At 43.3% G+C, this 24,648-nt stretch overlaps 3 protein-coding genes across 12 annotated transcripts in view; 1 reads left to right on the top strand and 2 right to left on the bottom strand.

The window, feature by feature from the left end:
* LOC131102734 (RNA binding protein fox-1 homolog 2-like) overlaps positions 1-7,955 on the bottom strand; it is a 37,886-nt gene extending 29,931 nt beyond the window's left edge. For all 6 annotated transcript variants that reach the window (XM_058048235.1, XM_058048236.1, XM_058048237.1 and 3 more), the window contains exon 1: positions 7,692-7,955. In XM_058048235.1, the coding sequence (XP_057904218.1) occupies positions 7,692-7,946 (255 nt within the window). In that variant the 5' untranslated portion in view covers positions 7,947-7,955. The remainder of the gene's footprint in view (positions 1-7,691) is intronic.
* A 601-nt stretch (positions 7,956-8,556) lies between these two features.
* LOC131102730 (uncharacterized) lies at positions 8,557-22,694 on the bottom strand. Of its 4 annotated transcripts, XM_058048228.1 has the most exons (8): positions 21,988-22,694; positions 21,302-21,457; positions 21,088-21,206; positions 20,810-20,972; positions 20,615-20,730; positions 18,489-19,683; positions 17,717-17,788; positions 8,557-8,701 (listed from the first exon to the last, which is right to left on the bottom strand). In XM_058048228.1, exons 1-8 carry the CDS (start codon positions 22,490-22,492, stop codon positions 8,688-8,690), a joined length of 2,340 nt encoding a protein of 779 aa, XP_057904211.1. In that variant the 5' UTR covers positions 22,493-22,694; the 3' UTR covers positions 8,557-8,687. The 4 variants fall into 4 exon arrangements, with proteins under 4 accessions (XP_057904211.1, XP_057904213.1, XP_057904212.1 ...); XM_058048230.1 differs by lacking the exon at positions 17,717-17,788 and having other exon boundaries at positions 8,584-8,701; positions 21,988-22,691; XM_058048229.1 differs by lacking the exons at positions 8,557-8,701; positions 17,717-17,788 and adding an exon at positions 10,576-10,787 and having other exon boundaries at positions 21,988-22,693.
* On the top strand, positions 10,784-16,677 carry zgc:65811 (uncharacterized protein LOC393524 homolog). Of its 2 annotated transcripts, none has more exons than XM_058048247.1 (8): positions 10,784-11,081; positions 11,390-11,495; positions 11,586-11,683; positions 12,586-12,660; positions 12,733-12,834; positions 12,900-12,995; positions 13,083-13,166; positions 16,244-16,677. In XM_058048247.1, the coding sequence occupies exons 1-8, from the start codon at positions 11,022-11,024 to the stop codon at positions 16,331-16,333; spliced, it is 711 nt and encodes a 236-aa protein (XP_057904230.1). In that variant the 5' UTR covers positions 10,784-11,021; the 3' UTR covers positions 16,334-16,677. The 2 variants fall into 2 exon arrangements, with proteins under 2 accessions (XP_057904230.1, XP_057904229.1); XM_058048246.1 differs by having other exon boundaries at positions 14,379-16,677.
* Positions 22,695-24,648: the final 1,954 nt, after the last annotated feature.

The raw sequence follows: 24,648 nt of genomic DNA, 5'->3' as shown, positions 1-24,648 counted from the left end.
TTATTTTGCCAGAATTTATTACATTTATTGATGCAATACATCATTGGCCAATTTCAGAATCGGATGTAGCTTGGCGCACCTTTCTAATTGCATATCAATGGCTGTCTCTCGTCCTAAACTAAGCTACCTCCGCTAGCTAGCATTGACGTCCGTAAGACTTGGGGGCGGCCTAATATTTGTGAGGAGATTCCGCCAGCGTTCCTCGTCCTCGTGTTAACAGGATTTTATTGACCGTGAGATTCCGCGCTCAACTTCAGATTCCGTTTTCCTTGTCCGATTCCGCCATTCCGTTAACGATCCAAACTAACGTTGAAATTATTAGGACACCTGGTTACTACTTGGTCTCCCAATTTAGGAAACAGCTCCGTCTGGGAATGTGTCTCCATTCATCCAGAACATTTGGGAGGTCAGAGGTCACTGATGTCGGACCTGGAAGAGAGTCTGGCTCGTAATCTCTGTTCGGCTCATCCCAACGCTACTCGCCCAACCATGCCTTTATGGACGGGTGTGTAGCGTGTGCAGAAAATGGTCTTCCCCAAACTGTTCCCACAATGTTGTGAGGATAAGAAAACTAAGCTAATGAAAATCAGGGGGGGTACAAAGTAGTTCTGGCCAACCCCCTCCTTGATTAAATAAACATAGTGAAAGTAAAAAGCATTTTTTCTGCATGCGTTCAAACATTTACACTCAGGAACCGTCATCTCTTTTGCATGAAACAGCCTTTTCTTTGTTTTCCCTTGGTCTCTACTTCCTGTTTCATCTGGAACCAATCCCCCAACCCTCCGTCCCTCCCTCCCTCCCTCCCTCAAGCCCCGTCCCCAGGGGGAACACTCTCCTTGGTGCGCCACATTTAGAGGGGAATGGGCTGGCTCACGTCGGACAACACGGTGACTTTGTAAAAACAGCTGCTGGTTAAAGACAAGCGCTTTGCAAGCGACTAACAATACCGGCTCTAGTTCAGTTGCACTGAAACATACCATAATAGTCTTTAATAGTTCATAATAGAGGTGCTAAATTCAAAATAAGTACGGCAAATGATTGAAATAATGCAAAAACTTTGAGTGTAGCGGGTGTGGCCGATGCACTGGTGACAAAAAGTGCAATGCCTATGAAATTTAAACCCAAATTATACCCGACCGTCAAATTACAGAGTCGTTGGCGGTTCGTCTGGAGGTGGATGGAGCGGCGTGGAAAGGGGAGTTACCGCACAAGGCTGGGAGGAGCCAGAAAGCAACATCTGGAATCAATCTGTCCAGAGAGGAGGGAGTGGAACGGGTGGATGGGTGTAGGGGGGGGAGAAACTAAAGAAAAGAAAAAAAGGAGATGAAAATAAGACGACAGAAAGACAAACAGAAGAGAAGGAGAAGGAATGTGAGGGTACAAAAGCCAAAGTGAAGAAAAATAAGAGAAGTATAAAGACGTGAGACTTTGGTGAAATGGAGACAATGAGTCATGAGAGTAGAATGCCATGTGATTTATATTTTCTTAAGGGGCGGGGGGGGGGGATGGGTTAGTGGTAGCGGCGGCGGCTAAATTTGATACCTGCTTCTCAAAACACACACAGCCTGGCTGCTTTCCAGAACATATATGTCGGGTTCTTCTAAACAATTTACATTCTTTTTTTTTTATTTATGAAAAACTTGACAGATCTCTGGTTTCCATCAAAATGTATTTTGTACTCGAGGAGGGGGGGGGGGCTTGGAAGGCTGGCGTTCGGAGCTTCGGGCTGTGCTAACACGGATCAACGAGAGCGCAGAAAACCAGTCATATAAACACATACACACACGCAAGCATGCACACTCTAAAGGGCGGCTTCTCTTGTTTATTTTCTCTCTCACTAACACGCTATTTTAGGAGAAGGAAAGAAATTGAGGAGTTACTGGAGCAAACTAGTGGAGGGGAAAGAAGAAAAAAAAAGCAGCAGTGGTAGTGGTGGTGGAAGGTAGAATGACATGAGGTCAACAGATGGTGAAGGGGGTGGAGCAGACGGAGGAGCGAAGCAAAGCCGTAGTCGTCTACGCCTAAACTTTTTTTTGTTGATGCTTTTTAAAAAGTTACCTGTTCTCACAGGCCCGTATGAGGAAAACATTGCAACTTTTGTGGATCCGCTAAAAAAAGCTACGGACATCTTGGTAATAAAGGACACCAAAATGTGGCTTCGAAAAAATTCATCCGGTGACAACTTATTTGGCTTTAGATTTATCGTTTTTTTAATTTCAAAATGTAAATATCCTCCCATTCCGGCCTCTCAAATGTGACTATTTTAAAAATGTCCTTAGTCATCCATGAAAGTAGGCCTATTACAGTAAACCTCGGATATATCCGACTCGGATATATCGGAAATTCGCTCACAACGGACAGATAAAAAAGAACCGATTTTTCTGTAATGCATTTCCGATAAAAATTCATTGCATATATCGGATTTTTTTTATAACGGATTTCGCCTATTTCGGACAAAATCTCCAGTCCCGTTCCAATACATTTCCATGAAATTTCCCTCGCATATATCGGATGGCCGCATCGTGGCGCTCCGATTCGCCGAATCGTGACAGGCCGCTATACGACGTCATTTGCAGCGTTGCCTGCGCTTCCAGGTACAAAATCCGATTTACGCATATACCGGATATAAATCCGATATATGCGTAAAACGGACATTTTCCGGTATACGCATATAACGGATTTCGCTTATATCGGACAAAACCAGTGGGAACAATTGAATCCGATATATCCGAGGTTTACTGTACTTTTGTGTTTTAGGGAAAACTAAATATTCACACATCAGCTTTGAGTTTTGAAACCAGTGATGCCTTTTTGCCTCTTTTCTGTATTTAACTGTATTTGGTTCATAAGGACCAAATGTCAAGGACACAGGTGTCAAACTCAAGGCCCCTGGGCCAGTTTCGGACTGCCACATTGTTTTTTTTTGGTCTGGAAATTTAAAAAAAATCTAAAATTTGTACTGTCAGTTCTGACAGAAAATGTAAACTGCATGTATCTCTACTGGGGTTTCTTTGTTCATGGTCGTGGTTTGGTCATTCCACCTAAATGACTGTCGTTAGCATTCGCGCCATTGTCGTTTTGCATTGCAAATGAGCAAAACCAGTCCCGGTTGCGGAATGCCTCAAACTTGAGAGAATAAAAACACGGCTCTCGCAACATCCCCTTTCCTTTCCAGTCCTTGATCATGGACTGTGATGATTTATTTCTTGACACGTGGATGTTGAAGACCGTATAATGGAGTCTAAGGAATATAATACAGAAACATCCGCGGTCATTTTTGTCTTTTCGAGCCACGTGTCCTCAACTGAAGCGGCAATAACAAAAAAGTGCGGTATGGAACACAAGACTGACTTTGTCTTGTGAGGGAAAAATAATAAGAATAAGTATTTGCAAAGTACCTCATATTTTATTTACATTCACATGGACTATGCAAATATGGTTGCACAGCCTGAACACCTTAGTATTGTATTGTACCAAAGAACAACAATTGTATTTGGAGTATCCATATGCGGAGTTAGTCAAGTGCAAAGTTGATTAAGTGCAAAGCCAAGTGAAATAAATTCTTCGATTCCAGAGTTCAGTGTTTAGATGTTAACCGTGACCGTTCTGAAGCTCCAAAACACCGTTGTCATGGGAATTATTTTATTCCGTGTCGCGGAAACCGGACTCTAACAGTGACGTGCTTTACTTTTCCGTGACTTTCATGCTTTTCAACTATCCGATCCAATGACTCGTGTTACACCCTATAGTTACTTTTCCCCTCTGTCATACCTACAACTTTTCCCCAACACAGAATTGTAACGAGAAAAATAGCTTGTAAGTCCTATTTATGACATCATGACAGTCCATTACAGATGACCTCTTATGAGGGGAAACACTGAATTGACATTTTGCTGTGTGGGTGGAGATGGGATCCCATATGACAGTTTGGGGGCAGCCTTGGGGAGGGGGCGCATGAGTGTGTAGAGGGGGAAGGGGGGGGTTATGCGGCGTGGACATTACCATAAAGGGAGAGTTAGCATGTGAGTGCCGGTGTTGTGTGTGGAAACGTAGCTATGCTCTTTTTTTTAAGAAATGTGACTTTTTTGTTTGAAGTGATCAACTGTAAATATGAGTTTAAGCAACTTTGTCTAAGGTGTTTCTAAGCTTATCACTACCGGTTCAAAAGTCACGCGTGACGCAGCCTGAGTTGCGGTTCAAAGTTTAACAGCAATCTTTAAAACAGCAGGAAATTGAGCTGGGATTTTAACAACCCCCATTATAACACATGGGGCCAGGATTCACACACCTGTACTGGGATTAAACACACACTTTGTTGTGTTCAAAATAAGGGCTATCAATCAGTGATTCCAAATGCTGACAGAAACAGGTGGATGCGCTTTTGCATGCACTGCATCCGATCGGAAAAGTGTTAAGAAACAATTCAGAAAATGTCATAATGAGCACAAAATGATAATAATTGGCGGCGTCTGAGGTAGGATCGGAAGTCTCAATTCTAGTCTTAGCAACTTCATGTATTTGTCCAATGAGTTTGAAAATCAATCTGCTCCAAAAAAATCAATATCACCGTATGATAAGATCCATTTAAGACCTCCGTTAAACAAGTTTAAAAGCCAACGTAACACAATTTGCTATCGTTTTTGAAAGTCAATAACATATCGCGGTGATCTATCCGCGCGTATGGAGCGCCCACGCGGCATTTTCTGGGGCCCGTTAAAGCGATCAGTCTGCTTAATGCCCTCCCCTCAATGAGCTTTGATCTGGTTAGCATGACACAAAGCCTCTTTACTGCAAACGATAGGACAAATCGGCTCTCCGAAAACAGAGACAGAGACGCAGACGGTATTGCCGGTCGTTCTGGCAGCCTCGCCTTGAGGCCAATACGTCATATTTCAATGGCGATGCAGATAGAGCCAAAGTAAGAATAATCACAGAGCGTAACGGGACAGAGAGTGTGTGTGGAGGGGGGTGGGGGGGGGGGGATGGGTGCTGGTTTGCCTGCGAACCAGGAGTCAATTAGCAATCTGGAAATACGCCTGGGGGAGAGTGGGGGGGGGGGTGGGTTATCAGAGGACAGCTAGAGCAGAGTAGTAGATGCAAGGGGGTTATATGGAGGCGTGTGTATGAGATGGTCGATGGGGGGGGGGGGTCAACAAAGGGCAGAGGAGGCGGTGCGCGACACTCTCATTTATTATTGCAGTGTTGATTGGCAAACAGGAAGGTCACTATTCCTTCTACCTCTTGCCCTCAGCGGGGGAACGCTATACGGTAATGACCGAGTACACAGAGGAGCATCCACTCAACTCATCCTGAGCACACACACACTCGGCTTCAGCGCGGCGACCTTTCCACAGCGACTCGACTGCGCTACGCCGTTGTGTGGAAAATGCAGTGCGATCCGGCACTAAGCCACCAAGGGGAGGAGGCATTTACGGAGCCCGACGTGCGAGTGTGTGCACAGCAGGGACGGTGCTCAGGGCGTCACTACAAACTCTCTGCTCCGATACTTACTGTGTGACACAAACATGACAAAAAAAAACAAAAAAAAAACGACGCTGCAGCAGCATGCTAGTTTCATTTCGCTCCATGTGAATTAGAGCTGCAACAATTCATCGATGATTAATTGATTATCCAGTTAATGGACAACTATGTTAGTGTCCAATTGGTTAATACTAAATACCATTTAGTACTAACCGACTTGATTACTTGAATAGTCAAAAAACAACACGTATATTTGCCTAAAACAAAGATAATGGCCTGCTTTCATGGATGATAAAGACATTTTTTAAATGTACCATTTGAGACACATTTATAGATGTAAAAAAACAAATCAGTTAAGGATTAATTAGATGATTTAATCTTTGATTAATTGTTGCAGCTCTACGCAGACTGAGGATAAATTGCTACAGTTGACCAAAACTGACTAGTTTAATCGAATCGAGTGTTAGCATTAAAAGTTGACTGTTAGCAACCGTTACGCATTAGCCTGAACTAATTTTATGACACGCAGCAAGCGTTACATCATGTCCTCTTCCTGCTCCGAGCACGTAAGCCATGCCCCCAAATCACGTACAAATATGCGCGTTATTTACGTTTGTTGTCAGGTAATGATAGCGATTTGGCAAAGTTTAGCGACTAATGTTTGCTATCATTGAGTGGATTAGCTTATTTTAACAACATAAGGACTTGAAATAGTTGAAAAGCTAATTGTTAAACTATTATGACAATTTTTTTGGACCAGGTTCACTGGATTTGCATTATATTTCAGAAGAAAAGTGATTCAGTTAGAGTACGTTTTGGTTAGAGTACGGACTGATGAGGTTCCGCTTTACTTAACATTTTTCAAAACTTGGAAACTTTTGTTATACTACCTAAAGTAGTACATGTATGCGTGCACTTTTTCATTCCGAATCTGACACACTGCTCATTGGCCATCCTAATCCATCATGGCTTCCGCTGGAAGCCATCACGCCCTTCTCTTTCGTCGTCATGATCAACGGTGGAGGCAAACAAATAACGGATACGATCGCCTTTCTTCTCTCTGCGCCTTCTTTCCTCCATAAATCCATCCTGACAGTATCTTTTGGTCCGCCTCTCCCCTGCAGTCCAACTAAATATCATCTCACTTTGTCCTCCACTTCCTCTCCTCTGACCCCCCTCTCCTTACCCACACCCTCTCGGTTGAAAATCAATACAACTGATGGGCAGGGGAAGTCCTCCCCTTGCCATGCTGGCTCGTTCCCACATCATCTTTGCTGGCGGCTCGTAACCTTTTCCTCATCATCAGCCTCCATCCGCCGTGACGCCTGCCTGGCATAACTGCATTACACGGGGCCCCCGTTTGTCGTTGCAATTGATCTGCTGCACGGCCACTGCAAGTAATTTACCGTTGCTGCAGGATTCAATTACCTGCAGATGACCCCGAATACCGTCCCACCTATCCTGCGGCCGCAGCTCATTCCTTTTCGGCGCAGGAATACATCAGCTAAAATTTGAGCTTCTGTCGCTGGGATGATGGACAATGAAGGTGGGGGCGAGTGAGTGAGACATGCTGTAAAACCCGCACGTTCATTTCATTTAAGCCGGGACTTGCTGTGCAATCTCAGCAGCTGGGTTATGAAAACAGTGGCGGACCGACATAAGGAGGACCCCCCTGAGCCTCCTTCTCCTTTAGCCAAAACCAAAAGGCTCTGTTCTTTGTCTTTCGCAGCGGTGACCCCTCCCCCAATCCCCCTGTCTGCCTCCCTTTTAACACCTAGCTACAATCAGGAGAAGCCGCGGCGAGATTAACAACACATGCAGAGAGTACATCAGTTCTCAATGTGGTGACTGGCGAGAAATTGCCAACAGCCTGCGTAATTGCTGCTATGTGAATAAAATATTCCAAGAGTGCCTGGCCATATGCTGTCCGGGAGACACCAGCGGGAATGGTTCTGATCACTGCTGTCTGTCACAGCAATGGAGCCGGGATCATGTTACCTTTGTCTGCCTGGATCATATTCCGGCTTTAAAGCAAGGCACATTGTAGTTACAGTCCATGTGTATGCTATTTGCGGAAGGCATTTCTTGGTGCTGATGAAAAAAAGTGGCTTCTCAAAACAGCAACATCAATTTTCTTAGTGAAGCACAGAGGATACACTGGTGCAATACAGGCTACAACAAAAGAACTGAAAAAAGAAATGAGTGTTTACCTGCCCAATGTCGCCAACAACACCTCCGGTCCCGTCTATCCTCGGTCTCTTGCACTCAGCACCGGTTAGGTCAGTCAGAGCAGCCGCTGTGTGAGCGTCGGGCTCCGGATCCCCTCGCTTCATCCCCCGGACCGCTGCCGGACCTCCGGCGGCGCTTGTATGCGGCACGGCTGCTGTATCAATGTCCCTTTCTCGGTCCATTATACCCCGACTAACGGGTAGCATTATAGAAGCAACGTCGGTCGACATTAACATTGGACGGCAGATAGTCCCCAAATCAAAAACGGGTGGTGGTTGTTTTTTTTTTTTGTTTGTTTTTTTTGCCTTCTCCTCTTGGCGTCGTCCTCAACTTGGAACTGACGAAGGATCCGGATGAATAATACTGAACTGGCTCTAGTAATGCATCAATTCAGGCAATTATATCGTGTCTCGCTGGCTCAAGCTATTCAAAGCAGAACATAATGACCGTGTCGGGATAATGGATAACGCGTATTAAGTACGGCTTTTTCCATCAAGTCAAACGACGCCAAATAGTGACCTAATTTAGTGAAAACCACACGTCCGACTCTTGTCTGTCTGACAAGCTAATTAGCTAGCTAACCTTAGCTAGCTCGCTAGCAAGACATTCCGCTAGCTCTCCGGACAAATGTGGCTCGGAGAGAGCACACTCGCTACCGAGAGAGAGGGGAAAAAATGTTGGAAATTCGCCGCCAAGCCGTCTTTTCTTCCCCAGTCGGCCGCCAAATGGTTGGTTTGTCAATAAAGGTTTTGTTTTTGTTCCTACCAGTCTTCACTTCAGTCCGTCCTTGTCACACCGTTGGGTTGCTGTGGATGTGGCCCCCGACACGGTTTCCTCCCGTCTGTACTCCCCGGAGTGGAGGGAGTCTAAGTGGGCTGGTCCACGGTCAGATTGGGAGACTCGTATTGGACGTATTGAATCCACGCAAGGAGGTGAGGTGGACTGGTCTGGGATCGGTATTGCCACTCCTTTCCTGCTCACAATTTCGCTCCTCCAAAGAAGAAGAAAAAAGGGAAAATCATTTGATTATTTTCGATTTTTTTTCTCTTCTTCTTCTCATATTTCCCTTTAACACAGGTTTGCTGATTATATAAGTTTGTATTATATTAATATCAATTTACAGTTCCTTGTTTTACAAGTCATTTAGAATTATGTACAGATACTTAACATTAAAATGATGTATTATACCGCTAACATCCTAAATATTCATATATATATCTTGGCGTGTGTGGAGGGAACATGCAGCAATTACCTTTATCAAAATAATATGTTCCGGGCTAGGTATATTATTTGAGTTAGTTAATTAATCAATCATGATGATAATAATATGAACAGGATGATAATAACAATGAAAATGGGGGGATGGCATTCGGGTCAATAAGTGGTAAATGCTGTACCGTTACTTTTTCAGTGTTTGGGCGCCCTCTGGTGGATATTAAGCGACATTGTATTGCCATTGCCATTGACATTGTATTAAGTAGAGTATATTTCTTGTGTAAAATATGCAAGATAAAAATATTGATAGACATCAGAGAGTGCACACACACACACATCAAGAAGAGCAATGGTGTGTCTTTTCTGTCACACGCAGTTTTTTTTTTTTTTTAGATGAAACACGGGTGCCATCCCTCACCTCAGCGTCCCTGCAGGCCAGCTGCCAAAAGTGTAAATGTGTGCGTTGTCTCTTTCACATTGTGTGAGTCACTCCATCAAGCTCCCTTTCTCCTCTGCCTCCCACTCAAGCTGCCATGATGGATGGCGGGAGGTCACACCTACAGCCGGCTTCTCCCTGCCTTACAACTCGGCGCATACTGCAAATGAGCCGGATGCTCAATGACGCGCGTTACCCTTGACCTTCCCATGCTAAAACACCACAATTTGCTTGAGAGCATTTTTTCCTGTCAGGTTAATCAGTGAAACGTTTACATAGATTACGCTTGTCAAGTAAACAAGTGTGCATTGTTTCATTACATGAGTATATATATATATATATATGCGCAGACCTCACAGCTAAGAGACCAGGGTTCAATTCCACCCTCGGCCATCTCTGTGTGGAGTTTGCATGTTCTCCCGGTGCATGCATGGGTTTTTTTTCCGGGTACTCCGGTTTCCTCCCACATTCCAAAAACATGCTAGGTTAATTAGCGACTCCAAATTGTCCATAGGTATGAATGTGAGTGTGAATGGTTGTTTGTCTATATGTGCCCTGTGATTGGCCGGCCACCAGTCCAGTCGGTCAAATCAGCCTCTCGCCCGAAGACAGCTGGGATAGGCTCCAGCACCCCCCAGTGACCCTCGTGAGGATAAAGGGTAGAAAATGAATGAATGAATGAGTTCTCCTATTTTGTGTGGAAGTGGTTTGTCGAAATGTGCCCTGTCTAAACATACGAGTATTATATAGTATTATTATTAGTCTTTATTTCCTAAAACCTCTTAGTTAAGTTGTATTAATTCATGCGCTACCGAAGACGTATTTACAGGTAACCGTCTTTTACGTTTTTTTGCGGTGATGATGCAACTCCACAATAGAAGAGAGCATGTTAGGTGCGGTTTGAAGCCAATAAAAGTCCACAAAGTGGCACATTTTATAAGATCTCTGCATGCATCTCACGCAGGGAAACTTGGAGCCTAGTTGTGCAAAGAAGGTTACGCATTGAAGGGAGATGCTAACATGTGTGTACACACACACACACACACACACAGAAAATGACCTGTAATAGAGAACTGAAAAGGGTGGAAACAAATCTTTTCCCTGATGAAAGATGAGTCTTTTGGTACATACAATATATCTATACAGCCCAAGCACACAATATTCAGTCAGCCTTGGAAAAATCAATCAAAATCATCAAAAATATCTGGGATTTAATGAGTTAATCGGATTTTTTTAAAGGCTTTTGTTTTGTGAAACATTAAAAACAGACATCGAAGTTCTGTGGTTACTTTCAGTTACGTTTCTCCTGTTCTGCCCTTTCCGCATGTTACACACCATCTCATGTTCATTGGTTTAGTCTCGTGTCAGTCACGGCCACCTCCGCCAATCACATCATTGGACCCGCCCCAAAAGGTTGGTATTACTCCTACGCATGGGGGGAATAAAAAGTGAAGCGTCCTTCGGTGAGTTCAGTTGGGCAGTCAAATATAGTGTCCGGATTAAAGGGGAGGCGATATTTAGCTAGCATTATCGGTGGTGTTCGTGTGTAGTGCTAATAACGATAGCCTCTTTATACAAGATAAGACGAAGTGTGTGAAGTAGGACTTTAAATAGGAATTAAAGCGCTTTGCGGACTAAACACGACACCGTACGGATCAACATGGACTCCTGTGGTCACCTCTGCAAAGGCATCATCTGCTTCTTCAACTTCATCTTTGCCGTAAGAATTGTTATTTCTTTTTTGGCATCAGAGGTAATAACGAGGTGTGTGTGTGTGTGTGGGGGGGGGGGGGGGGGGGGGGGATTGGTCCTCTGTTGCATGATGTTAGTTTCGTTTCTCTGTAAACCAGCCTATGTTACACTTTAGTTTTCCCTCCACTGAGACTGAAGGCTGCAAATGCCCCCCCGTCCCCTTGAATGTAATAGTGTTAGTTTATTTGTGATGCAAATCTAATCTGGGCCGTAATTTTGTCGGACAGCTGAAAGTTGACAAAACAGAAAGTAAATAAATATTTGACTCCACGGTAGATGCTGGGCATCGCCTTTTTGGGTCTGGGCCTGTGGCTGAGATTCGGCGACAACACCCGAGTCATGTTTGAAATAAGCATGCTCAACTCCAGCACCTTTGTCATTGGTGCGTTTCCGCCTTTTCGCTCAATACATTCATTGATGAATAATTCATAACATTCCTAACGTTTGCTTTTTTTTTGTTTTTTCTATGAAGGCGTGACTGTACTGATCGCGCTCGGTGTCGTGATGCTGATGGCGGTCATGTTCGGATACTACGCTGCCTGCAGTGGGAAAAAATGTGCTCATGAAGTGGTAAGTTTGCTTTGTGTTTGTACACGTCAGTGCAGCTCCAACTGAAACTAAAAAACTAAACAAAAAAAAATTGCATAATATTATGTAAACAGTCTCTGTGAAATGGACAGTAACAGCATAAGCACTGTATTGGTCGTCTTTTTTTATTTGGATCAATTGGATTTTATGGGCGGCACGGTGGACTAGGGGTTAGCGCTAGTTAGCGTTAGTTGCTAGTTCTCCCCGTGCATGCGTGGGTTTTCTCCGGGTACTCCGGTTTCCTCCCACATTCCAAAAAAAACATGCTAGGTTAATTGGCGACTCCAAATTGTCCATAGGTATGAATGTGAGTGTGAATGGTTGTTTGTCTATATGTGCCCCGTGATTGGCTGGCGACCAGTCCAGGGTGTACCCCGCCTTACGCCCGAAGACAGCTGGGATAGGCTCCAGCACCCCCCCGCGACCCTTGTGAGGAAAAGCGGTAGAAAATGAATGAATGAATGAGTTCTCCTCCTATTTAGTGCGGAAGTGGTAACTTTTTGTCTTCTTATTTCATCTTTCCCCACTCTCTGTCATCTCTGTGTGGAGTTTGCATGTTCTCCCCGTGCATGCGTGGGTTTTCTCCGGGTACTCCGGTTTCCTCCCACATTCCAAAAACATGCTAGGTTAATTAGCGACTCCAAATTGTCCAATTGTCTATATGTGCCCTGTGATTGGCTGGCGACCAGTCCAGGGTGTACCCCGCCTTACGCCCGAAGACAGCTGGGATAGGCTCCAGCACCCCCCCACGACCCTCGTGAGGAAAAGCGGTAGAAAATGAATGAATGAATTGTATTTTATAAAAAAGGGCCCCGGGCCACACTTTGGACACCCCTGTATTAAGACGTGAAGGGTGTGGAAATGAACTATGTCCGCTTTTTCAGTTCTCCGCTCTCTTGTTCATGCTGGCGGTGGCTGAAGTCGTCGTGGGAGTGCTTGCTTACACCAGGAGGGGCGAGGTGAGGCTTTGAACAAACCAAAGTCACCTTTACACAGGCCGCTTTTCAACAAAACGTTTTTTTTTTTAACAGGTCGGGGCGAGGGTTGCGGAGTTCTACAACAGCCTGTATACTCTGTTTGTATCCACTCGGGATGTGGGTCTGGGCGTCACGCTGGTGTTCATTCATAACACGGTAAAAGAACGACTCTTCTCAAATAGACAATCTTCACTTGAAGTGATCGTCTACCTCCGCTCTAGCTCCACTGCTGTGGCGTGACCGGGATCCCACTCGTGGAGTTAGTTCAAGAGACCTGCCCCGCACCAAGCGGGTTCGGCGAGATGTTCGCCATGCATGTAAGATGGCCGACCTCCCACCCGAGTTTGTGTATCACGTCTGCTTCATATCTAGAGTGCGTTCCGTTTCTGCTACATGCTTTTCAGACTTGTCCCGGGGTCATCCGTGATTTCTTCAACGATAACGCAACAATGGTGATGGGCTTCTTCGTCGGGCTTGGAGCTCTTTTGGTAAGCAACCGAGATAACCAAAGGACGAAAGGGGGCCATTTTTATATTTGTTTTTCATTTCGAAAAAAAGGCTAATGTTTACATTTTGAAATCACATTTATTCATCATAAATCAATTATGATCTCTATTTTTAAACTCTCCGAAATATACCAATTTTCACCTCATTTTATGAACAAAAGGTAAACAGCAGGACATTAATGTACAGTAATACCTCGTTTATCCCAGTTAATTGGTTCCATATTCATAAATTTATTATTTTCATAGCTGGTCCATAGAAAACCTGTTTACGACCTCCTAAATACGCCCTAGACAAGAAATAACACCCCACAGTCACCCTGACACTCAAATTAACTAATATACAGTAAACCTCGGATATATCGGATTCAATTGTTCCCACTGGTTTTGTCCGATATTTTTTCCGAAGCGAAATCCGTTATATGCGTATACCGGAAAATGTCCGTTTTACGCATATATGGGATTTATATCCGGTATATGCGTAAATCAGATTTTATCCGTTATAAAAAGGCACTTCCTTGACTATGTTTCCAATGTACCTGGCAACGCTGCAAACACTGCAAATGACGTCGTATAGCGGCCTGTCACGATTCGGCGAATCGGAGCGCCACGATGCGGCCATCCGATATATGCGAGGGAAATTTAATGGAAATGCATTGGAACGGGACTGGAGATTTTGTCCGAAATAGGCAAAATTCGTTATAAAAAAATCCGATATATGCAATGAATTTTTATTGGAAATGCATTACAGAAAAATTTTTTCTTTTTTATCTGTCCGTTGTGAGCGAATTTGCGATATATCCGAGTCCGATATATCCGAGGTTTACTGTAGTAGATGTCATATGGAAAAACGATCCATATTCGACAAAATATGGAAAAACTATCCATATTCAACATAATAAGACTCCTATGTTTCAGTGGTAGGACAGACAGAAAATGGTCAAACCGACAATAAAAGCCTGTTCCGGCGATCAAGTCTGGTGCTTGTGTGTCTCACCGAACATTACCGACACCTTGCAACTATATACGGTCTTTGAATGCCTCGTATTTGCATTTTAGTCCATGTTGTTCTGGTGTGGTAAAAAAAAAAGATCTAATGACTTGACTTTGTCTCCTTTCTGTCTTTCCCTAACTTGAATCACCCTTTCTCGCCTCGTTTTGACCAATTACATTCGCCCCTCTGCATTCCTCCCAAAGCTGATTACTCTGCTGTGCAGCGCTATACTCAAACGAAAGCTGGAGTCCAGCCCAACTCCTCAGTACATCATCTTGACCAACTGCTCCCCGTCTCTGGCTAACAACCCACCCCAGCATGACTTAGTCGCTGGCTCCGACCCTGACCAGGAACCGGTCATCTTCACTCCTCTCACTGCAGCCAACATCCCTACGGTCCAGACCTGGTCCACGACCCCGACCCCGTCGTTACAAATTTAAAGCGGTCATGGCATCGTAACACACCGGACAGTAGGATACACAAGCGTTAAAATCCCAAATCTATCTAACGTTTGCATTTGAAAAGAAGGGAAATTTTGCTTTCTTCCGCTGCAAAAAATGTTTTCCAGTTGCTTTACCGAAGGTTTAAACCAGGGGTGGGCAAATATTTTGACTTGTGGGCCGCATTGAGTTTTTATTCTAGGGTATTCTAGGGTGCCAGAACATATTTAACACATGCCACATAATAAATATTATAAGCATAAAATAGTATTTGTATAATTATAATTAATTTTATCTGTCAAAGTGTCATACTATCAACTGTATGTCCTCATGTCCCTTTTTTCAGGAGCACTTTAAACATCAGACCACATCAAACTATGTCATTTAATTTATTTTATTTTTTTTTTACTAAATACGACATCTGACTTGCTAGTCATGTTGCCAGTTTGTATGTTAAAAGTTGAAAAGAAACTGGCGGGCCGGATTCAAACGCTTGGTGGGCCGCATGTGGCCCCCGGGCCGCAGTTTGCCCACCCCTGGTTTAAACACACAAACAGGACTACTAGTACTACTACTACTACAACAGATTAAATTGTAATTTAGCAACTTTAACAAAAGTGCTGCAAAGTATGCTGGGAAGTCACAAGCACTCCCAGTACGTTACACTATATAGTATATTTTTATATTGCATAATTAGAATATTTGACCCTTTTTTCATTTTAAAATTCATCATTTACTGTAAATGTTGCCCAAGTTTTATTAAGCGGACTACTGAAAACGGGGGCTGTCCGGAACCCCCCCCCCCAAACGGACATTGGGCAAAATCATTTTCACGAAAAAAAAAAAAAAAGAAAATACTAATTTTTCTATGATATTTCAAAATTAGCGACTTACTATAAGCCCAGATTTGGTCGTGGTCGTCCGCCATACTTCGCAAACAGGAAGTCATGCTCGAGGTTGTTGCGCTCACGATACAATTGATCGCATATTCAAGCGTCAAAATTCATCATGTACTGTAAATGTTGCCCAAGTTTTGTTAAGCGGACTACTGAAAACGGGGGCTGTCAGGAACCCCCCCCTAAGGGACATTGGGCAAAATCATTTTCACAAGTAAAAAAAAAAAGAAAAAAAAAAGAAATGAAATTTTTTCTATGATTTTTCAAAATGAACGACTTACTACAAGCCCAGATTTGGTCATGTCGTCCGCCATACATCTCAAACAGGAAGTCATGCTTGAGGTTGTCGCGCTCACGATACAATTGATTCAGTGGCTATTTCCGGCCGTTAAAGCTCTATGGTGACACGTTCAGGAACGACCTGAGATAGTCCAACACGTTTAACACCGAAGCTCTGCAGGGTCCAAGTGAAGAGAGGGCAAAGCCATCTAAAAAAGGACACAAACACGCATACTATATATATATATATATATATAGACACTATATATATATATATATATATATACACACCCGCTTGGCAAAACACACAATACTCAACACTACAGCACGGAAGGACAAACTAAGGCTTGAGGTGGCAGCTTTCATCTTCTCAATCACAACAGGGAACACCAATCACTGCTCCTATTCATCCTTGCTTTATTTCCCCTTCTACTTCCTGTGTCTGCGTGACAGATTACGACCCTGGTGGCCACCATTATCCTCTTGAAACAGCTCAAGAAAGACCAGACATCCTACGGCGCCCGATACTCCACTGTGTACTAGGAGGATTCTTCAAACATCAGGAGTGGGGTGGGGGATTAGGTTTTAACTAATGATCAGCTTTCAGATCATATTGAAAAATGCTAGCAGAAGTTACCCATGACCTATTTCAGATTACACACATCAGTCGGCCATTTGTAGTTCTGGCCTTTTCATATTTTATTTTTGTGACTTTATTCTACAGGACAATGTGAGAGTGTCCTGGTAAAGGGTCCAATGTTACATACACTTTTTCTTAACACGCATTCCTGCTAAAAGATCTTGTTGCTGCTAAAATGCCTTGGATTTAGTTTTAGTTCTTGTGTCGTACGCCAACAGCTGACTTCAATAAAATATTCCACTCTGGATTCCAGAAGCGATGAGTGACTATTTCACACGTTAATTCCACACGGCTTCAAAACATGTGTCCATGACATATTTCTAAAGCAGAATAGGGGTTCTCAACTGGTGGGTCGGGACCCAAAAGTGGCTCACAGACACAGCAAGTCAAACACAGACTTATTTTGACGTCAATTTGAGCAACACTTTAGTTTAGTTTTTTCAAATTTTTTTTTTTTTGGGGCAAATATATGAAATATTACAGTGCATTTCTTACATCAATCAAAATGTAACTTTCCATTATTTACATTTGTATTCAACTATCTGATCACAAGCCCAAAAGGAGTAGGCTGAAGCAAAAGCTTATAGCGTTATAGTTTACATTAAGTATTAGTCAATATATGTGTATTTTCCACATATACTTTATAAGTATCATATGATTTAGTGGTCTTTTTGATATGGAAATTAACTCATCTCTTTGTATGCATTCAATTACATTTGATAATTTCCTTGATAAAATGCAATTTGGATGTAATGTGTAAATAATATGATAATAATATGTAATGTATGTATATACAGCATATACACACAGAAAACAATGTATGCAATGTGTATTTAAATATATAGTAGAAAAGTTGGTACATACGATTTAACCAACCACGATCAATGGATGGACCCCCCCACATTAATCAGCATCACTTGAGCTGATTGGTCCAAGCCTTATCACTTCCCATAAGTCAGGGATTTGCCCTCTCTGGGGGGGTTTGATTGTGTTTTGTTTTGATTTTTATTAATGTGTTTGCACTTCTGAGCCAGCTTATTATTACCCTTAATTGCTCATGTAAAGTATGATTTAAAAAAAGGCTGCAGGTGCGTATCAGTGTCTTTATTTCCAGGTTCAAACATGACTACCTGGACCTGTGAGATGAAATGAAAAGAAACCGTGATGACAGCTATCATGTTCTTGCATGCGTGTCTTGGCTTATTGGGGCTTTAGACCATTTAGGAATCATGAATTAAGCGTATGAACCAAAATGAACTATTTAGTGTTGGTTCTTTGCGACTCACTTTTGATGCAGCCGACAACGCAGCCCCCCCCTCTGCGGTCGAGCACACTTCTGTCACACACAGGAAGTAAATCTAGGGACGGGAGAAGAAGGGACTTCAGTGGTTTCGGTAGAGAAGTTCAAATTGTGGTCATGAACATTGTTATTGTTGCTTCTTTGGAATTTGGGAAAAAAAATGGTTGATTAGAAATTGTTCTGTACGTGTTGAGCGGGAGACGTACCTCTGGGTCGTCCAGGTGAGAACTATTGAAGCGTGGGGACAGGAAGTGAGGAATCAAGATCCTGTGTGTCTTCTCAGAAGACACACAGACGTATTATGATGTGTAGTATTCTACACTGGCCACTAGAGGTCTTATTTTATCTCCCGTTACATTGGGTAATACAAGCTTAAAGGTGGCTAAAGGGATATTATTTCATATCTAGAGGGCTGCCATATAAATATTAACCATATTTAGAAGGTCGTACACCGGTTGTGTTCCCCAACTACACAAGTATTTGATTAGGAATTCTACTGGATTGGTCAGGAACCAATTACCCGTGATAAACGAGGGATTACTGTTAATTTTGTTGATATTGTTACGGTCTTATACTGTTGCATTTATGTTATGAATCCTAATTTAATTTAATGTATGATCTTGGAATTGCCCTCCATACCAACATTTGCAGTACTTCTGCCATCTAGTGGTGATAAGCTGTAGCGGCCCTAAACAGCCACTTGAACTGTACTAATTATTATTTTACAATCAGTGCCCGAAGCGGAGAACGTGACTTACCCATCCATTCCTCAAGGTCAAATTCTCCATCTCCACCAGGATGCTGAAGAAGTTGATGTGGATGCTGCTGACCGGCAACGGGGGGGTAGAGGTGATGACGAGCGAGCTGAGCCAATGACATGTCAGGAAAAGGCCAAGGTTCTGATAAGGCAGGTTCCTCTTCATAGTCCACGTAGTCATGGACAGGGTAGTAGAAGTGATAAGGGTGAAGGTAAGGATTTTGAAGGTCATACATCTCGTCTCCGTGTTTGGCTGGAGGTGTCCGATGGGAGCGATAAGGGTCGTGGTGATCGTCATGGGACGAAGGATGGTCAGACAGAGGTAGGAGAAAGGGAAATGAAGATGGCTGAAGATAAAGAGATGTTGGAGGAACTTCAGGAGCCACAGGCATGGATCGGCTCTTCATATGATTGGTTTCTACCTTTTCATAACCAGCAAGGAGAGGATTTTGAATCACACCAGAGTTATACTTTTCATTTTTAACCAGTTCCCCAGAAAAGGGATGAAAGCCTTGGTCTGGATGGACTGAAGTCCAAGGGGGGGCAGACACAAGTGTGCTCATCGTCCTTTTATCAGAACCATGAGATGTTGCTACGGCATCGCTGTCTGCATGTACATCTGGCAACGTTTCCGAGTCACCCCGAGTCATACGTGGGACATAATAGTCGGATGTTAAATGAGAAAATGAGAGCCGCCCCTCGGGATCCACCTGAAGGCCTGGATGAGAATGTTGAGGTGGACTAGAATGAGGGATTTTGGGGTGATGGTAGTAGTGGTAGTACGGCTTGAAGGCATCATTGGGGGCTCGGAAAAAGGGAGTTTCAACCCGAACCGGTGAAGCGGTGTCACTGTGCTGCTCTGAATAAGCCCCACCTGAGTCCAAAATGTCAGAATCGGGATGGGAGTGACCGTCTAGCTGGGGGGCATCGAGAGGGGGAGGCTGTGCAGCCATTGTGGGTTCAGGAGTTGACGCTGCAGGATTCTCCGGTTGATAGGTGGGGTGAGGGTAGAAGGGGGGCGCCAGGTAGAAAGGCGGATCCCAAGGAAATGACTCCACGGTTTGCGTTACGGTCTCCGTCGGAGGGTTCCTCACTAGTGGGTGGTGTGTTGGAAGGGGCGCTTTGGGGTCAAAAACAGGACAGGCCAAAGTAAAGGTATTTTCTCCGATTTGAAGGTGAATTGTGTGTAGTCCATCCTGGAAAAAAAAAAGTTTTCTTTGTGAGGTTGCACAAAAAAAAAACACACCTTATGTTCAATTATTGGAATAAATTATTTACTTTTTGAGCAATAAGGCTAATTTTTTAATAAGAACACTAAAGTAGGAAATTCCAAAAATATTTGTATTCCTTGCCATTTCATGGTTTGAATTTTGTGGGTTCACTCCAACAGTTTTTTCAAAAATCTATTAATAAATCATGCAATTTGATGGCTGAATACAGCCTATTATTAGCTGAACAATATGCATATTCAAGCCTATTTATGGAGTTCTTGCCTAATTTAAGCATATACAGCAAATACAAGTGAGGCATTCAAAGACTTGATGATATGTAGTATTCCACACTCGTCTCCAAGTGTCAGTCAGGCTTGATCACCACAGCAACAGGCTTTTATTGCAGGTTTGAATGATCTCACACGAGGCAAAAATAATCCCTAGCACGAGCTACTGTTGCTGCCATACTCACACACCAAGCTAAAACTCAAGCCTGGACACCCAACAACACTTGTCTGCCGCCCCCCCGCCCCAGCTCTCCTAGGACCAACACCCACTGCATTACTTGTGTCTAAAACGGCTTATCACTTGGGTAATACGAGTGTAAAGGTGACTATAGGGGTGTTATTTCATGTCTAGAGGGCTCTAATGATGTTAAAAACTGCATTCAGAAGGTCTTAAATGCATTTTCTATGCTCCAGCTATAGCTTCTACTGATAAAAATTCACTTATCCTGGTCTGGAACCAATTAACTGTGATGAACAAGTGATTTCTGTATATTATTCGGCTTGTGTACCAAGCGTCAAACGTTTTATATTAGCACCTACCCCCTTTTTTTTATGTAGAGATTACATTACATTATGTCACATGACCACGAACCACTAACACAAAAGCAGAAGAAGACATGCAGGTTCACCTTTATTGCGATGCCACACGTGATGAACGGGGCAGCAAGCAGTATGTCTGCATTTTGTCTGTCTAAAGTGTAGCCACACCGCTGGGCCAACAACATGGGGGTCCATTCTCCTTCAACTGCAGAACAACCATTTTTTTTGGTTGTTATTTATGAACATTGCAGGTTCTTACCTTACATTACATTACCTTAACTTACCTTTGACACGAAGCTCTTGTCCAGCAGGCAGTCTGACGTTCAATCCATACGGAGAGCAACAGAGTGAAGACGGGCTAATAGCTGTTGGCTTGATGGGCGAGACCGGGCATGACATCTTGACTGGAGTGCCTCTCCACAGCAGGGGCAAATCATAACTGGCACCCTAAAAAAAATACAAGGACTCTGATACTCTGATATCAATATTTTTTCCTTCCTGGTAAAGTGCATGCACAAACAAATGAGCTGACATCCACACTGACATCCCACATACACACTACCTGGTGTGTGACGTGACAGGCATTGTACCGAGCTGTCACGGTGAGCATCCTGCGGGTGGTCTTCACAGTGTACCCGCACTGAGGGGGCAGCTGGGACAAAGAAACGGACGACTCATTCTCTGAGAGAGAGAAAAAAACACCAAGACTAATTCTACATTTAACTAATGGTAGAAATTAATATTAATATTAAAACAATTGTTTTGTGTGGCGTCACCTGGGTGTAGAAGAAGCTGTACAGCTCGTCTCCTCCTAACAGTGAGGGTCATGGCGTTGTCTCCACATTCAACCTCAGGTCGCAGTTTCAGCCACAACTCCTCTTCTCCACCGCGCCGCAGACCTCGAATCCTCACCTTGCTTCCCTGCCCATGGACTGATTGACAGCAAAGCCATTACATGACATGAGTGGACAATTAGTGATAGAACTGGCTCCTTTTGTAAATGAGTATTTTGACATATATTTGGCTAGCTGTAGCAGGGGTGAGTCATTGAAACACTTAATGAGTACTGATTCAGTACCATGCTCGACATTTCTGAACGACTCGTTCATGACTCGCACATCACTATTGTACATCCGACCTGCCACTTTGCCTTCAAATGACATAAATGGACAATTAGTGATAGAACTGGCTCCTTTTGTAAATGAGTATTTTGACATATATTTGGCTAAATGTAGCAGGGGTGAGTCATTGAAACACTTAATGAGTACTGATTCAGTACCATGCTCGACATTTTTGAACGACTCGTTCATGACTCGCACATCACTATTGTACACCCGACCTGCCATTCATACAACATTTCGGTTTTTCGAATGTAAAATGTGTCTCTTTGGCTCAATAAAGGTTGGTACACACAACCGCAGCCATTAAGCATCCAAAACATCCGGGTATTTTCCATCCTCACCTGTGTCCGTTGAAGCAGCCTGATGGCCCAGATGTGGAAAGTTAGCTTCCAGTTGACCACTGATGTTGAATTTGCCCAAAACAACATGTTTGATTTGACCCGAATTGCAGTCTAGATTCGGAGTGTTCACATTAAAACCTCTTTCCTCCATCCACTGATGCGTTGCTTTGTCATTCGGGTTCATAGAGCGTTTTTCCCTTTCAGAAGAAGACGCCATCTTGTGTTCGGACATCGCGGGGACCGTCGGACTCCATGTTTGGTCCTCCTTGCTCTTCAAGCTGTTCACGGCTGTTGCTAGTACTTCTAGCAAGATTATTGATTGGAAACGTCGTCTCTCGGCATCTTTTCCACTCATAAGTTGATATTTGGGACCTGTCGTCGTCTGGCCGCTAAACTCGTCTTGAAAAGAGAGACTTGAATGAGTCTGAGGGGGCTGACACCAGCTCGCTGTGTTGGAAAGTAGGAAGAAAGCGACGAAATAATGTCGTTTGGCTTTCATATTCATCGCCAAGTTTTGTTTCTTTTACTTCAAAAAAAAAGTTGAAGGAAAACAATGCGCTATGGCAAAAGTTTTAAAGACTTCTTAGAAACACACCTGCTTGGTAATTGCTGTAGGGCGGGAGGACCGATCCGAATAGCGATTATAGGCGGTATCGGCAATGCCTGTGCTGCGTATACAGCACTCGGCATTGCATCGATACCAGATTTTACTGTATCGCCCACCTCCAGTAAGCGGTCCCTATTTAAACACGTGATCACTGACCGGAAGTGAATGTCATCGTAGCTTGTTTCGGCGTTGAAAATCAGACTTTTAATTACTAAAATTAACGTTTGAAATATAAAACTGCTAATCTAATACCGAATATATATATATATATATATATATATGCTTTTATTTGTATAGTTTTTATTACGTTGATTTTGTTTACCTCCTGGCTATGTTTTGCCACACAATATCCACAGATTATGCACATGATCATGAAAAAATAATTTATTTAAACACCCAGTTTATTTATATATAACTATATTATATAAATAACTATATTTAGTTATTTACAAGTCTGTAGCGATCACACGTATTCACAAGCTATAGTTGCGTAAACCGTTTATGTCCACTAGAGGCCGCCATACTGTACAGTATCTGGGGGAAGGCTTACCCTAGCTAGTATCTACTGTATCTAGCTATATATTCCATGCATTTTTTAGCATTTATTTGTTTGGCTTCTGAAAAATATAGTTTTTAATCCACATTGTGAATGTAATTCCAAAATATGAATATGTTAGCATTGTTGGCAATTGTAGTCAGCTAAGCTGTCATAATGTTGTCATGTGCTCAAGACTAATGTGCTGGAAAATGAGAACAAAACCCGTAGTTTGTTTGAAGTTGTGTGTGTGTGTGTGTGTGTGTGTTGCAGGAGGGGGGTTGATCAGTAGACGATGGGTGCGGCAGTTGGATGACTCACATTTTAGAGTTGCCTAGCTACAGCCTGGAGTTGTTTTCTTTGGAGTCAAAGCAAGAATACAGTGTGCATGTCTGCATTTCATTGAGAGAGAGAGAGAGAGAGAGAGAGAGAGAGAGAGAGGCTTTGTGGGGACGGCCTAAACATAGGGGTGGCATTCAACCGGAAACAGGAGGAGCAGAAATGTTCCCAAAAAGGACTAAAAAAAAAAAAAAAAAATCACGTGAGAAGAAACTGGAATTAAACATAGTTATGTCGACGAGTGGAAAACACAGCAGCGGTGGCGAGGAAGTGAATAAAAAAAATGAAAAAAACAAAAAAAACACGCTGGCCAGTAACCATGGCAACGGGTCAGCACAGCCAAATGTGACGTTTTGTAGAAGTGAACGCAAACAGCGGCTTGCATATGGCGTCACGTGCCTTCATAACAGCCACCCAGTCTGCTTTTTAATGGAGTCCTCAAGTTCCTCCTCCGTCAGTCCGAAGGCAGGCGGCCAACCGGAGACATGCTAATGATTAGACCGATCCCTAATTCTCTTAATTCGCTTCATCTTTTGTCATGTTTGATCTTTTCATTTCATTTTCAGTCAAGGTTTTCCTCTTTCATTTTTCTTCGCTGGACTCACTGGAATATTTCACTCCCTCGCCACTTAAATTGTAATTTTTAAAAACATCTTGAGGTACTTAAGATGCAAAAAGGTAGATTAGGGCTGGGACTAGTTGCTGGAGAGATGCCAGGCCTCCCGTGTCCCGTATTTGGACCTTCTTAATCGTCACTGTCCCATTATTATTTATTATAGTCATTCATTTTCTACTGCTTTTCATTATGAAGGTCGCAGGCGGGGGTGCTGGAGCCTATCCCAGCTGTCTTCGGGCGAGAGGCGGGGTGGCCAGCCAATCACAGGGAACATATAGACAAACAACCATTCAAACTCACATTCATACCTATGGACAATTTGGAGTCGCTAATTAACCTAGCATGTTTTTGGAATGTGGGAGGAAACCGGAGTACCCGGAGAAAACCCACTCATGCACGGGGAGAACATGCAAACTCCACACAGAGATGGCCGAGGGTCGGGAAAGACAAAATAAGAAGCCAAAAAGTTACCACTTCCACACAAAATAGGAGGAGAACTCATTCATTTTCTACCGCTTATCCTCACGAGGGTCACGTGGGGTGCTGGAGCCTATCCCAGCTGTC

This window comes from Doryrhamphus excisus, chromosome 15 (assembly GCF_030265055.1).
Source record: "Doryrhamphus excisus isolate RoL2022-K1 chromosome 15, RoL_Dexc_1.0, whole genome shotgun sequence".
NCBI lineage: Eukaryota > Metazoa > Chordata > Actinopteri > Syngnathiformes > Syngnathidae > Doryrhamphus > Doryrhamphus excisus.
The sequence above is the reverse complement of the archived record's forward strand: the minus strand, read 5'-3'. Positions and strand labels throughout refer to the sequence as shown.

What these genes read in the sequence shown, in the direction of transcription:
- LOC131102730 (XM_058048227.1), bottom strand. Translation starts at nt 22,492, where the DNA reads ATGAATATGAAAGCCAAACGACATTATTTCGTCGCTTTCTTCCTACTT. An exon ending in CCTGTCACGTCACACACCAG is followed by an intron (nt 20,973 to 21,087) that starts GTAGTGTGTATG and finishes TATTTTTTTTAG; the next exon opens with GGTGCCAGTTATGATTTGCC. An exon ending in ACAAGAGCTTCGTGTCAAAG is followed by an intron (nt 20,731 to 20,809) that starts GTAAGTTAAGGT and finishes GTTGTTCTGCAG; the next exon opens with TTGAAGGAGAATGGACCCCC.
- zgc:65811 (XM_058048246.1), top strand. Translation starts at nt 11,022, where the DNA reads ATGGACTCCTGTGGTCACCTCTGCAAAGGCATCATCTGCTTCTTCAAC. An exon ending in CTTACACCAGGAGGGGCGAG is followed by an intron (nt 12,661 to 12,732) that starts GTGAGGCTTTGA and finishes TTTTTTTAACAG; the next exon opens with GTCGGGGCGAGGGTTGCGGA. An exon ending in TCGGGCTTGGAGCTCTTTTG is followed by an intron (nt 13,167 to 14,378) that starts GTAAGCAACCGA and finishes TTCCTCCCAAAG; the next exon opens with CTGATTACTCTGCTGTGCAG.